We start from the raw sequence: 12724 nt of genomic DNA on the forward strand, positions 1-12724 counted from the left end.
TATTACGCGGCGATGATGAACAGCGGCATTTCTCAGCCCTCTACTCAAGCTGCAGCGAGACGCTCTCACTACTTTCCGAGTTACAAATAAAAATTAAAAGCGGGTGCCAATATTTTACAACCAAACCTTGCTTCCACACCCATTCTGGGTGTGCGTTATGTCACCTTTTGCCCTTGACAGATTCATATATGCATATCAGCCTAAAACAGTCCCTTTTTATTCCCTCCGCCGCGATCCATTTGCCTTTACAGCAGGTTTACATGCAACGCTGGACTGGAATGGTGATTCGACTGTGTAACTCTGCAGCTCAGTGGGGTTGAAAACGTACCTATCCCCTTCCCGTTAATTACTTTTTATGCCTATTTCTATCCTACAGACTCCGGTAACATCCTGCTTTAGTTCAGAGGACTACAGCCCTAGGATGACAATTATTGATGGAGCACAAAACCTGGAGCTAGAGACCATGCAAAGAAGACGACAGGACTGATGGGGGAAGAGATGAAAAATTGACTGGAGAAGAAAACGGGAATGAGCTAATTTACAAAAGAAAATGAACAAAGCACGGCCAGGTAACTCTGAATAAGATTAATTGCTATACGTTTTCTTCCTCTTTGTAATTTTTCAATCAAATTTAATCTTCTGCTCCACTTTGCTAGGTAACAACGTTACACTCTTATGCACGCTTAGGTCGCTCTTACGCATGTTTGCTATCTGGGTCTCTTTGCATAAACTGATATATCGCTATCGCCTGTGGCACTGTCACTCAAATTTAAACCAGCCGAGGATTTGCTCCATTGACTTCCATGGATTTATTTTTAATTTATTACTCTGAGTTCAGAAGCAAGTGCTCCGGATATAAATCTAGAACATAAATAGACAGTTTCCAAATCTAAACAGTAGAGCCACAAGCACCATACAGAAAACCAAGCTAGGCATGTAGAGAATTGTCTGAAAAGTTAACCAAATGTTGCTGTGCATTTATTAGTAGTTTACTGTTTATTAAACAATAATCAAGATCCAAAAGAACTAATAAACTCAAATGAAGGATCGTTTAGTGAAATGGGAGCCTGTCAAAATAGTTGTTGGGGAGGACAATTAATTGGTACAAATGTGAGTGCAAATTTTTTTTTTTTTTAAACCTTTAAAGCATGTTGTCTGTAGTATACAACATATGTGCACAATACAAATTTCATACATTTTCCTCAGTGACAATAAAAAGCGCAGTTTATTATAAACTGAAGTAAAAATTAAAATTTAAAAAGGAAAAAAAAAAATCACAGTTTTGTCATTGGTATGTGAAGGTTATTCCAAGGGCCCATCCAGAGCTCCTCTTCGTCGGACTGCGTGTGTTCGCTGTGCGACTCCAAGGGCTCTTTGACATCCTCGTTGTCAACGACCGACTCCTGCTCTTCTGTGCTTTTCGTTTTGGTGCCCCCCGGCTTTGTTACCACGTTTTCGGCCCCTATCGTAGAGGACGCAAACGAGACGCTACAAGGTCTTGTGTTCATTTTGTCACTGGAAGATGGTCCCATCGACAAGGTGTTCAGCGGGACGTTCTCCTCGTGCGTCACCGCGAGCTTGTCCAGTTTCTTGAAGTGCTTCCCCAGCCTCACCGGGGACGTGACTTTTAAATTATTAGCAAGGCAAACGCGGCGCGTTCTGACCACAGAGCCGTTCTGGGCGATGTAGATGTTACCGTTGACAGTGTTTTGGATGTTGGGGTTATTCAGACGATTCCTTTGACTGGAGTCCGGAGCGCTGTCTTCTCCGGTGGAGCTGGTCTCGTATTCGGGGTCGACTATCAACTTGATCCTTTTCTTCCTGGCCCACTGTTTGACAACAAATAGAAATGTCATTAAATCACAGCACTATTTCTTACATTTGCTTCTCCTTTTTCCATCGTGTTCATATCTACTATTTATCTAGACACTTCACATCACTTTTCGTAACTTGGCCTTTTTTTACCCTCAATTTTAGATCATACGCTGCTATGTCCTAACTGTTCTGATTACTATGTGACAACAGCATATACACTTAATGCTAGAACACAGAAACCAATCCTTCTGCTAAAAAGTTGTAAAATGGATATACTCATCTTAGTTCAGGAATGGCATCGTGTCATTTAGATGGAGTGTGTATGTATAAAAAAAAATGTGAATTTTTCCTTCATGCTTCGAACATAGTGACAAGTTTTGAGTTTCTGTTNTTTTTTTTTTTTTTTTTTTTTTTTTTTTTTTTGCTAAAGATGCATTGAGCTGTGCTCCCATTAAGTCAAAGTGCATCTTCTTGGAGAATTCTGGGAACAGAGACCTTACTTTTGGAAAGTAATCTTAATAAAAGTGTTCTTCTGTAAATCGCGTTAGCGGTCAATCAGCCATATCTTGACAAAACAATGTCCCAGCCTGTCTCACAAAGACCTGTGAAAAACAACTGGATTAATATCCCCTTCTAACAGCAGCTGGAATGCATTGACAGCAAGGAAATGGTGTAAGCGATGTTTCAAAGAAACTACTCTACTTTGGGGCAAATGCTTAGGCAGGCATTGGAAGATTTCCTCCAGAGTGCTACTAAATTGTAAAGTCAGGGCAGAAACGGCATTGAACAGGTCTGTTTTACATGCACAACACATCAAGGAGACACATATCGCAGGACCTACACAAGGGAAATTCTCAGGCACTGTGTCGGCAAAACTGGGTGGTGAAAAAATAAGAAAGATTCTTGCTATAAAGCTTCATGCCAGCTGAAATCTAGTGGAATCGATGGAGATGCTCTGCTATTAAATGCAATTAAGGCAATGGAGAAATAAGACTTTAGGTTTTATATAATTTGTATATGTTTTCCAAAGAGTTAATGCAGACTTAATTTCTGTGTTGCTGCGACTTTGTACTAATAGTGATTACACAAAACCCATTACCTATTTTAAGTTCTAATTGATCTTTTTTAAAAAACTGCCTCCTTGCAATACACTGCAACAAGCTCCTATCACTCTTGAATTAATAATGGAAAACACCGTTATTTCGCTAAGGCAGCAGATACCATCACAGTTAAGTCCCACTGCAATACACACACATGCACACAAGAAAAGCTGATTTTTAGAGAAAGAAAATCATGCAAGGTACAAATGGGTGAGGATAATTCTTACGCTTTTGAAAAGTTACACTTTGTGCAGCTTGCTTAAGGCCTTACTTGACCTTTTGTTCCTGATAAAGACATACAGTGTTATTCACACTGATATACCGAGGTGGAAGAAAAGTCTGACAATTTAAGATGAGATCTGCACTAAACAACTGTGTGCAGCTGCACCTTAAGTGCTATATGGGAATGCAAAATAAGCGGGTAACTAAGCAGAAATCTAGCTTACGCTTCAACTGGAATTAAAGCCAACAGTTGAAAATTTGCAATCGCCGGTGCACTTTGCAGCAAATCGGCAATAGAAACAACCTCTTCAGGAAGACGGGGGCAGCTTGCAAAAATGCCACAGTCCTACGCATGCTGCCGTGCCTTCTGCATTTCCAGGATATACCAGAATTTGTATTACCTTTGGAGTCCTCAGTCACAAGAATAATCCACTACCGGCTCATCAAAATTTTAATTTTAGTTAGGCTTTTCATTATGTATCCCGAAAAATCTAGTGTTGGCGAAACAGCTCTGTGGCTTTTGATACAAGACAAAAAGCGTGGAGAACTTGTGCGCACACAAAGCTTTAATACCGTGTGTGCGGACAGCGTGGACAGAAGCGCTACGAGGCCGTACATCATGCAGAGGTTGTTTCATATACGAAAACACAAAGGCCACTTGAGTCATAAATAACAGAAACGCTTCCGACACTGTCACGCTCATTTTGAGCAGAACTGCGCTAATGCCGTGCTATTCCTCTGTTGACTGACACCAACCATTCCAGGTTATTGAGTTTTAAAAGGCAAATAACCAAAACACACACCACGGGTGATGGTTCCCTTCAGCAACTCTTTGCAGTTATGCGTCTCAAACTTTAAAATGCCACTAATACACAAGCGGGTGGGAAGAGCAGAGGCCGGAAAATGTAACCCATTTTCCTTTGGTGAGCTAGCTTGTTGGTGAGCCAGCTCCTTTTGTACACCCACCTCTGCATCTCTGCCTTGGTCTTCACCGCTGTCGGAAGCCTGAATCCCATGATCAGGACGCAGTTTAATCCCAGCTCTGCTAGTAACACCCTGCAGTTTCAGGCATGTTGCTTTAACGCTATTTCCATTTCCCTCCCCGTAAACAGGGCTAATATTTACATCGGAGAACTCTTTGGAAGAGTAGCAAATTCTGTATGGTAGGGGAGCACGTAGTGGTACAGCATATGACCGCTAAGTCTTGTCATCCTCCTCCTCATTCTTCATTAAATTCCATGTGTTTTGCCCCTTTTCCTTCCTACAATGTGCCACCTTACTTCGCACCACGACTTCCAGAATGCAAAAAGGATTAAACCTAAGAATTAACACACTGCCTTTTATTATTAAAATTAGCAGAGAAAAAAATATGTGCTCCTTCCTGCCCCTGCTGGATGAAAATTAATCTTTCTATATCCACCATTAAGTATACCTGAGCAGGACTTAATTTGTTTGGTTTTCTCTAATGCTTCTATTCTTAAGAGAGTGTTTAAGATTTAAAGGCTGACGCAACACATTTTGACCTTTTCTTTTTGGCCATCTCTAGTCAAGTGGGTACGGCTTAGGAAAGACCACACAGAAGGCACAGCAAACAAGACCACTCCTTACTGCAAAACGTCCACCTGCCGTTCCGCCTTTTCTAAAAGGCTGTGGAATCACCGGTGGTCTCCGACTCCGTAGCGGCAGTATCCAGGGTCTCATCTGACTGCGACTCGCTGTTTTCCAGGGACGCCTTTTTTCTCGTTTTCCTTCTTTTCATGTTGGTGTCAGAACTTTGATTCTCAGTATGACGGGAAGCATCAGTTTTGCCGGAGGTGGCGCTAGTTGTGCTTTTTGTCCCTTTGGTAGCCTTGGAAGTGACACTGATTTCGCTTTCTAGGCAACTAGACTCATTCTTACAGATAGTCTCCTCCCCGTCGCTAGCATCTGTAGCAACCTCTTCCGTGCTTTCATCTATGCAATCACCACCATTAACACCCGATTTTCCTTTCTTCTTTTCTTTAGCAGTAGCAGTTTTTGCATTGGCAGAAGATGTTTCAGGAGCGGCCTTATCATCTATGTTACCTGCTGTCTCATCGGGGCTTGCGTCGACTTGCTCCACGTCTGCTTGCTCATCTTCTTCCGACACCTCTTCTATTGTGTCTTCTATTTCAAGGCTGGCCGAGGATGTTTTGTTCTTATAGCTGGATCCTGAAGATTTCCTGTGGCTGGTGTCCCTCTCGCTCCCGGATGCATCGGAACTTGCTGCTGACTTCTGGCTGGAGCGCCTCGCTCTTCCACGAGAACCCCCTCCCCTACTTTTTACACTTGACCTTTCAGTACTTCTGCTGCTGCTGGACTCACTAGGCCCTGACCTGCTGAACGAACTTTGCGTTGAGGAGCTCTTTGATTGGCTGTCATCTTCATCACTTTCAGAGTCCTCCTCATCATCTTCCTCTTCAGATGAGTCCTCCTCAGAGTCACTACTAGAGCTGGATCCAGATTCGTCATCTTCAGAATCCCCCAAATCGTGCCCATCTTCTTCATCAGAGTCCACAGTACTTTCAGTGGCTTCATCTTGGTCCAGTGTTACTTTCAAATAGTCTTTATCTTCTGACTCTGAGGCAGAGCTGCTGCTCTTCACTGATGATTCGTCATCTGAGGTGTATTTTCTTCTCTTCTTCTTCTTCTTCTCATAATCACTCTCCTCATGTTCACTTTCTGCTGTGATATTTATTGAAACGCCCGATTTTGTTTCATCTCCTTCATATTCTTCCTCTCCTTTTCCTCTTGCACGGACTGATTCTTTGCCAGTAGACTCTTGCATTTTTTTGGAAACACTAACGCTTTTCAACACATGATTTAGTTTTCTCATGGAAGGTCTGTCATCTGTTGATTTCTGGAAGTAATTTCCCTTGATAATCACGCTTTCTTCACCATCCACTTGGCGAGCTGACATGAGCTTGGCATAACTGGAATCCTTCCTACCGCCTTTTACTTTCTGCAGAATCATTGGGAATATCTTCGCTTTCTTCCATCGAGAACGAGCAGATTCAGCTCTTCCTACTGGCTTGTGAGCGCTTACTGCTACGCGACTTAAATGCATTACTGCTTTTAGTTTCCTTTTTCCCTGGCTGGTCCTATATGCTCTTGCAGGACCACGTCTTAGATCCATCCCACCACCTACAGGTCTACCTTCCATTTGAGCCCCTGCTCTCTGGCTTATACCTCTGCTTGAAGGACCTCTGCCTTGACTCATTCCCTGCAAATTATGAAAATGGAACTTCATTACGATTTGAAAGAGAGCTATTAGGAAAGCTTGTACCTTAAAAGACGACAGGAGGAACAAATGCAACATTTTTCCCAGCATCAAAACTAACTTACCTGTTTTAGGATAGCTTTTTTACCAAAGTTAGGGGGAAAATTTTACTTTTAGAATAGGCAGCTAGTGCACAACTATCTTACTCTCCAACAGTGAAAAACACTGGCTCATAAATGTTATCTCTTCTCATTTAATTAACATCGATATGATGGATTAACAGTCTAGTATTTCTGAACATTAAATAAAAAATGAACTTTTACATCAACTTTCTTCTTCTATTCTATATAAAATGGAATTACCTAAGGCTACGTGCACTTTTCATTGAACTAGAAACCCACATTGAGGGAAAACTGGAGGTACATATTAAAAGAAACTTGAAAATTCCTTTTTATTTCTAGAAAAGGGAACAGAGGGGCTGACGTAGACTTTACCAGTCAGCAGAACGGCAGACTACGATTAGCACGGGAAGAGCTGCTGCCTTCATCTATGTGCAACCCAATATTCTAATCAATTACAACAACGAAAACATTTTGAGAAGGTTTAACGATGCTTCATCTTGTTAGAAAGACCGAATCAGGAGGCCAGATGCACTTACTTCTTCCGCCGTCGATCCGTGAGGGCTATAGTAATAGCCGCCATCGTTCTCCACCACCACTTCCCCGTACTCGTCGTACATTCCCGAAGGAGACAGCAACCGGCGGCGACTCCCGTACTGAGGCAGCTCGTACCTGGCCGAAACAGGCACCAACGTACGCGTGTGGGTCTCCACGTACGGCAATAAACGCACACATTCACAGCCCTAAAGGACAGCAATTGCTTTGCTCTTTCTCTCTACCTTTGAGAAGGACTTCGATGTTTTACATTAGCAGTATGTGCATATATATATATATATATATACACACACTTATTGCACTTAGTCCTCTTACAACTGGAGGGCTGTAATTGGGCCAGAATTTCTTTCTAGGTACCTGAATTCCTCCCCCATCTTTTTTTTTTTTTAATTTGGGAAGCCAGGAAGCCAAAGAACAGATCCCCTGGGAGCAGTGCTGGAGGATTGCTGCAAACTTGCAAGAAAAGCAACAATCCCTAAGCACTGGCATTCATAACATCGTGAGAATGAGGCAGAACGACGGGATTTTAGGCAAATCCAAAAGGCCAGAGGCTGGCTGGGAACCGCGAGCAGAGCAAATGGGTCGCTGAACCCAGCCACAGAAGGGGAGGAGACGCTGGAAACACATTTCCAAGTCAGCAAATATACGCAAATAAAAAGCGACTATAAAAGCGGCATGATAAATGGGGTAACCTCTCCGCAGTGTAATAATTAGATTCCTAAAGAAGCAAGGAGTTATACATTAGCCCTTTAACTTTTAAAAAGAGAGTTGTGTTGTCAGCGCATGCATTCACGGACAGAAAAATTAGCGTAACCCTGAAGCGAAGAAAAGGAAAGTCTCCAGATTGGATGCTGTAATAACAAACATCACCAACCTTGAGAAGCAGCATTTTCAGAAATATATAGGGAAAAAAAAGAAAATATACCCATGCTCATAACTGTAGTAATCTTGTCCATAGTATTCCTGTCCTGGGTCAATTCCAGACTCCATACTTAACTCCTGCAAAGAGAGAAACACTGATTGAATGCAAACACTTGCCCACAGCATGACTCACGTAAAAGATACCAAAAACAGTATCCCAAAGTGCAAATAAGCAGAGAAAAATAAAAGGATCATCATTCAAGCAACACTGATAACCGTCAAGAACCGTAACGGGATGCCAACAGGAGCTTTAAATGCCTGTAGTGCCCCCTTCCCTGGGGTATTTCCCATAAGGGAATAACCCAAGTCACATTTGCTTTATTGCTTATCCTGGAAATGATCCTGGGTCCAAACTACGGGAAAGTATTGGGTTTATAAACCAGAACCCTCTCTGCATTTTGCAGCTGCTTAGTTCATCTCTGGGAAAAATAATCAATTATCAGCTGAAAAAAATCCTGAAAAAGTGGATTGAATGGATAAACGAGGCAATTTTTCTCTCTGCGAATCTGGGCACAAGGCTAGGAGACTTTTCAACCAACGTGACAAAGTCAACAGGAGCAACTGAAAGATGCTCAAGGGGAAAACCTCAAGAGGCAGCAAATTTCAGGTATTTAATGAGAACTAATTAAATGGAGCAACAATGACATGACTTTCGTTTTTTTTTTCCCCCCAAAAGAGTCAGGGAAAAAATACCTACCTGGGAAAAATGAGTTTTGATTAGAAAATACTTTAAAGGTCATTTAAAAGTTACAGAATAATTAAAAAATCAAAAAGAACAGTACCTCTGGTCTGAGAAGAGAAGGTCTCAGCAACTGCTGTTGCTACCAAAGAAAATTAGAAAGGGATTAATTAAGCGGCAACAATTAAAGTGCAGGTCATTTGTGTTTGAGTTAAGATGAGAAAGAAAGACCAGTGGCTATCATCTACGTTCAGGAAGATCTGCGTTTTCTTGCACTTTCCTCCTAAAACCTGGTGGCACGATTCACGCCATGATCCTTGGCCAGAACCAAACCCCGAGAGATGGGGAAGTTTGATATCTGACCTAAGCGAGACAGATAATCTCTGCAAAGGGAGGGAAAAATCACTGCAGAACCGAAAGCCTGCAATGCTTCAAACACCAATGAGTAAGAAGCAGCAGGACCCAGATGCACGTCCAAAGATTAATAAAACTGATCCAGCTTTCACCATTAAACATCAGTCTTTATGATAAAAAAAAAACCACGCATATATTGGAGAACCCTCCAACTATTAAATGAGCCTGTGCACATTTCAGAGGAAAACTCTCCATGTTACGCATGCCTGGAGAAAAAAGCGCTGCGAGAACAACAAACTGCACCGGGTTGGAGAAAAGGTCTATGTAGTCCAGCACCAGGCCCTTGACAGTGGCCAGCAGCAGATGGTTAGATGTGCCATAAAATAAAACGTCAAGTGTGAAGGAAATTCCCTGGGAAACCACTTTTGGCCGTCTATAAAGCAGCGATCTCCCAACCTGGAGGTTGCGTTTGCACCGTTAGGCTTACTAGCCACCAGTGAATCCACACCTCAGGAACGCATCTAAACTTTTTGAAACGATTCATATTTCTGGCCTCTCAAACATCCCGCAGCAACAAGTTTCACAATTTAACTACGGGCTGTCTGGAAAAAGCACGCCCGCGCAGTTAATATTTGTTTAATGTAGTTGGAGAACGGCCTTACCTCTTGCTGTGCATATCCTCGCCTATAAGTCAGAAAAAGAAAAAGACAGTATTAGTATACTTCTGGGAGACTATACAGAGATGCACACTGCCTTTCGTTCTGGAGAGAGGCGAAAAGATAACGCGATTAGAAATAACTCCAGCAAGAAAAGAAATACATATCTACCACACAAAATATGTTTTTCTTTAGATTTGCTCCGGACGTACAAATTATCGCATGAGAGGGGCTGGAGGAAACACTGGGATCTTTTCTTGCTTCCAGTTGCAAATGGATGAGAAGAAATCCCCAATCCCCAAAAGCCAGAGAGCCAGCGCACCCCGTGCAACGCAGCAGGGAGGGAGGGCGCAATTGCCGCGCTCGCTCCCGCGCCGTCTCTCCCCCGCGGCTCCGGGAGCTACCGAGGGCTCCTACAAAAGGACTCGGTTGCCCCACGTGTCTCCTACAGCAGGGAAACGGTTTCCTCCTACTCCTGGACTTTCCGAATCCAAGCGGGGTCTTGCTAGAAACTGGCCTGGAGCGTCTATTACTAATTTCTTCTAACAACATTATTATTATTATTATTATTAAAATTACACATTTCCTACCATTTGCTCAATGGGGCGGGGAGGGGGTAACGTTATTTTTGCTCATTCGTGATTATTTTGCCACAGGCTTTGTGCTTTGGATCTCACTGGAAATTTGCGGTGGTTGTTTTAATTCATTTTCTCGGAGCCGTTCGTATGCGTGACAAACGTGCTTGCGCCTATCGAGTTCTGCCTTTTCCCATTTTGCGCCGAGAAATTAAAACGCGCTGCCGAACTAGCGAACGGCAATTTAGGTCTTCGTGTTGTTATTAAGGATAAGCTTGGGAATTTATTTATTTTTTCAAGGAGAAGGTAAGTGCTCAAAATTGCATTGAGCTTAGCCTAGCACACAGAGAGCAGGCTAGGGAAATTCTTTAATTACACTTGAGAAAAAATAATAAAGAACAAAGTAGAGGCTCTTTTTAATTCTTTAATATCGCCATCTGCAAAGTTTTCTATTACTATGCAGCACGTGGAATTGATAATCAGCATTAAGACAATGCGGCTGCCCACGTAATATGAAAGCAATGAACAACCGAAATGAAGATGGATCATCAAAAGACGATCTGCGACGTTGCAGAGCCCACTTGAGCAACGCCGCATTTGGTTTCCCTGTCGCCTACGGCTTCAGAAACAGAAGGTCTCGTGTCGCGCAGAGGCGAAGCAAGCCTATTAATCTCTATTGCTTTTCAGCAGACGCTACGCATTAAAATTTGTAATACGAGTAATTCTAATTTAATCTGGGATTCAACTTTGTTAAAAATAGCACCACGCTGCGTTTTGAGAGATACTCCCACTTCCTCTCTTATAGCTTTGTGTGGGCATGATTAGAAAAAAAGAAAAACAATGAAAAAAATTCATTCACTCAACACAGCACAAGGATCTGTTCTTAAAAAAAAAAAAAAAAAAATCAAGGGTCAAAATAACATGATTTGTTTCCGGGAGGGAATTTTCAAACTCTCCACCAAAGGGGGAATTGCTTCCGGAGCAAACTGATCAGCCAGACCTCACCGCAGTCAATCCAAGGGAGATCTTCCATTCAACATTGGAAAGCAAGGACTTAGCGCACGGGAGGATGGAGGTTAATGTGACAGCTAGCAAACGCCGTTAGTACTTAACACAAAAATGACAGCAGGAATGAATTCACACGTACAACCTGCGCCAACCGTCCACAGGACTGTACTGCTAACGTGAATTAAAGGAACTGTGATTTGCCTAAAGCAGCGGTTATCCCAATTACCGGCATCCCAGCAGGCATCTGATGTACCATACTTTAGATCTGGTTTCACATCAGAAGCCAAAGAATCAGAAAAACCAAATGCTCCCTAGGTTAAGTTAAAAATACCTGCTTATTGGTACAGCTTCTTTCCCAGTCTAATATATATATATATATATTTTTTAAAAAGGCTATTCAAATAAAAAAAAGTCCAGCAGGAGAACAAAGGTTGCATTAATTCCAGCCAAGACGAAACTAGATTTCATTAACTTTCCCACGGAATAAGGGTTGGGAGAATGAAGTAGGTGTTCCTCGTTAGCACAGAGCTGCCTGCCATGACCTCCCCAGCTCCTTCTGCGACTGATCGGATGAACCTAACTAGGTAAAAAAGGAGCTCCCGCGGGATGGCCAACCTTCCCGCTTAAGGCAGGTTGTGAATAATCCCTGTGGAATAAAACCTTGGAAGCTTTTGCCGCCAAGTCCCAAACGCCCACAGCCCTCCCGCGCGATGCTACACACTGCAAAATTAGGCCATGGTTGCCCCACGTTTCACCACCAACGTAAGCAACTTCACCAAAGTGCCTGTAAGGGGCCTGGCAAGGTCTAAAGTGGGTACTTGAATCCATAACTCTTATCCTAAGGGTTGAGCTGCTCCAAGCAGGCTTAACGCAGCCGCTTGACACGCTCATCCCAGCACCCTTGCAACTGCCCCCATGGGTCTCCATGCCTGGACCACCACTGGCAGGCAGAGGCAGGTGCACATCCAAGCCCATATCCGACTCCAGCTCTTAAATCTTAACAGCTTCTCTGTCTACGGGCGGCTGAACCTGGACAGCTTGCTGCCGGCGCTGCAATTGTGCCTCTCGCACAGGACTCAGCACCATGGGCAGCTGTTCTGCGCGCCGGCTTCTCGGAAAATACAGAGACCCTGCCACGGTGAAAACGCAAGGATTGAGAATCGCTCCCCTCGCACATTTAGCTATTCTTGCTATTCGTTGTGTGTCTTGGAACTAAAATTCAGCCCGGCGAGAGCGTGGGGCTTTACTAGGCACAGAACGTTTCTAACGTATCAGCAGAATTGGTGCGATGGTGTTCACGGAGTTTGGCTCCGGGATAAAGAGCGAGAAACTCCCTTCAGCAGTTTCTGCCTGAAGCATCCGTACATGTCCTAGCTGCAGGCAGAGGGGAGGGAAGAGAGGAGGGAAGAGAGGAGGGAAGAGAGGAGGGAAGAGAGGAGGGAAGAGAGGAGGGAAGAGAGGAGGGAAGAGAGGAGGGAAGAG

General features: G+C 43.3%; 1 protein-coding gene across 1 annotated transcript in view; it reads right to left on the bottom strand.

Moving 5' to 3' along the window:
- Positions 1–802: 802 nt before the first annotated feature.
- PCDH15 (protocadherin related 15) overlaps positions 803–12724 on the bottom strand; it is a 293502-nt gene continuing 281580 nt past the window's right edge. Inside the window, exons 31-35 of the mRNA XM_026081044.1 lie at positions 9666–9687; positions 8753–8791; positions 7975–8048; positions 7034–7166; positions 803–1829 (exon numbers count right to left, since the gene is read on the bottom strand). Coding sequence (XP_025936829.1) covers positions 1275–1829; positions 7034–7166; positions 7975–8048; positions 8753–8791; positions 9666–9687 — 823 coding nt within the window. The 3' untranslated portion in view covers positions 803–1274. The remainder of the gene's footprint in view (positions 1830–7033; positions 7167–7974; positions 8049–8752; positions 8792–9665; positions 9688–12724) is intronic.

This window comes from Apteryx rowi, unplaced genomic scaffold, assembly GCF_003343035.1.
Source record: "Apteryx rowi isolate R43461 unplaced genomic scaffold, aptRow1 scaffold_116, whole genome shotgun sequence".
Taxonomy (NCBI): domain Eukaryota; kingdom Metazoa; phylum Chordata; class Aves; order Apterygiformes; family Apterygidae; genus Apteryx; species Apteryx rowi.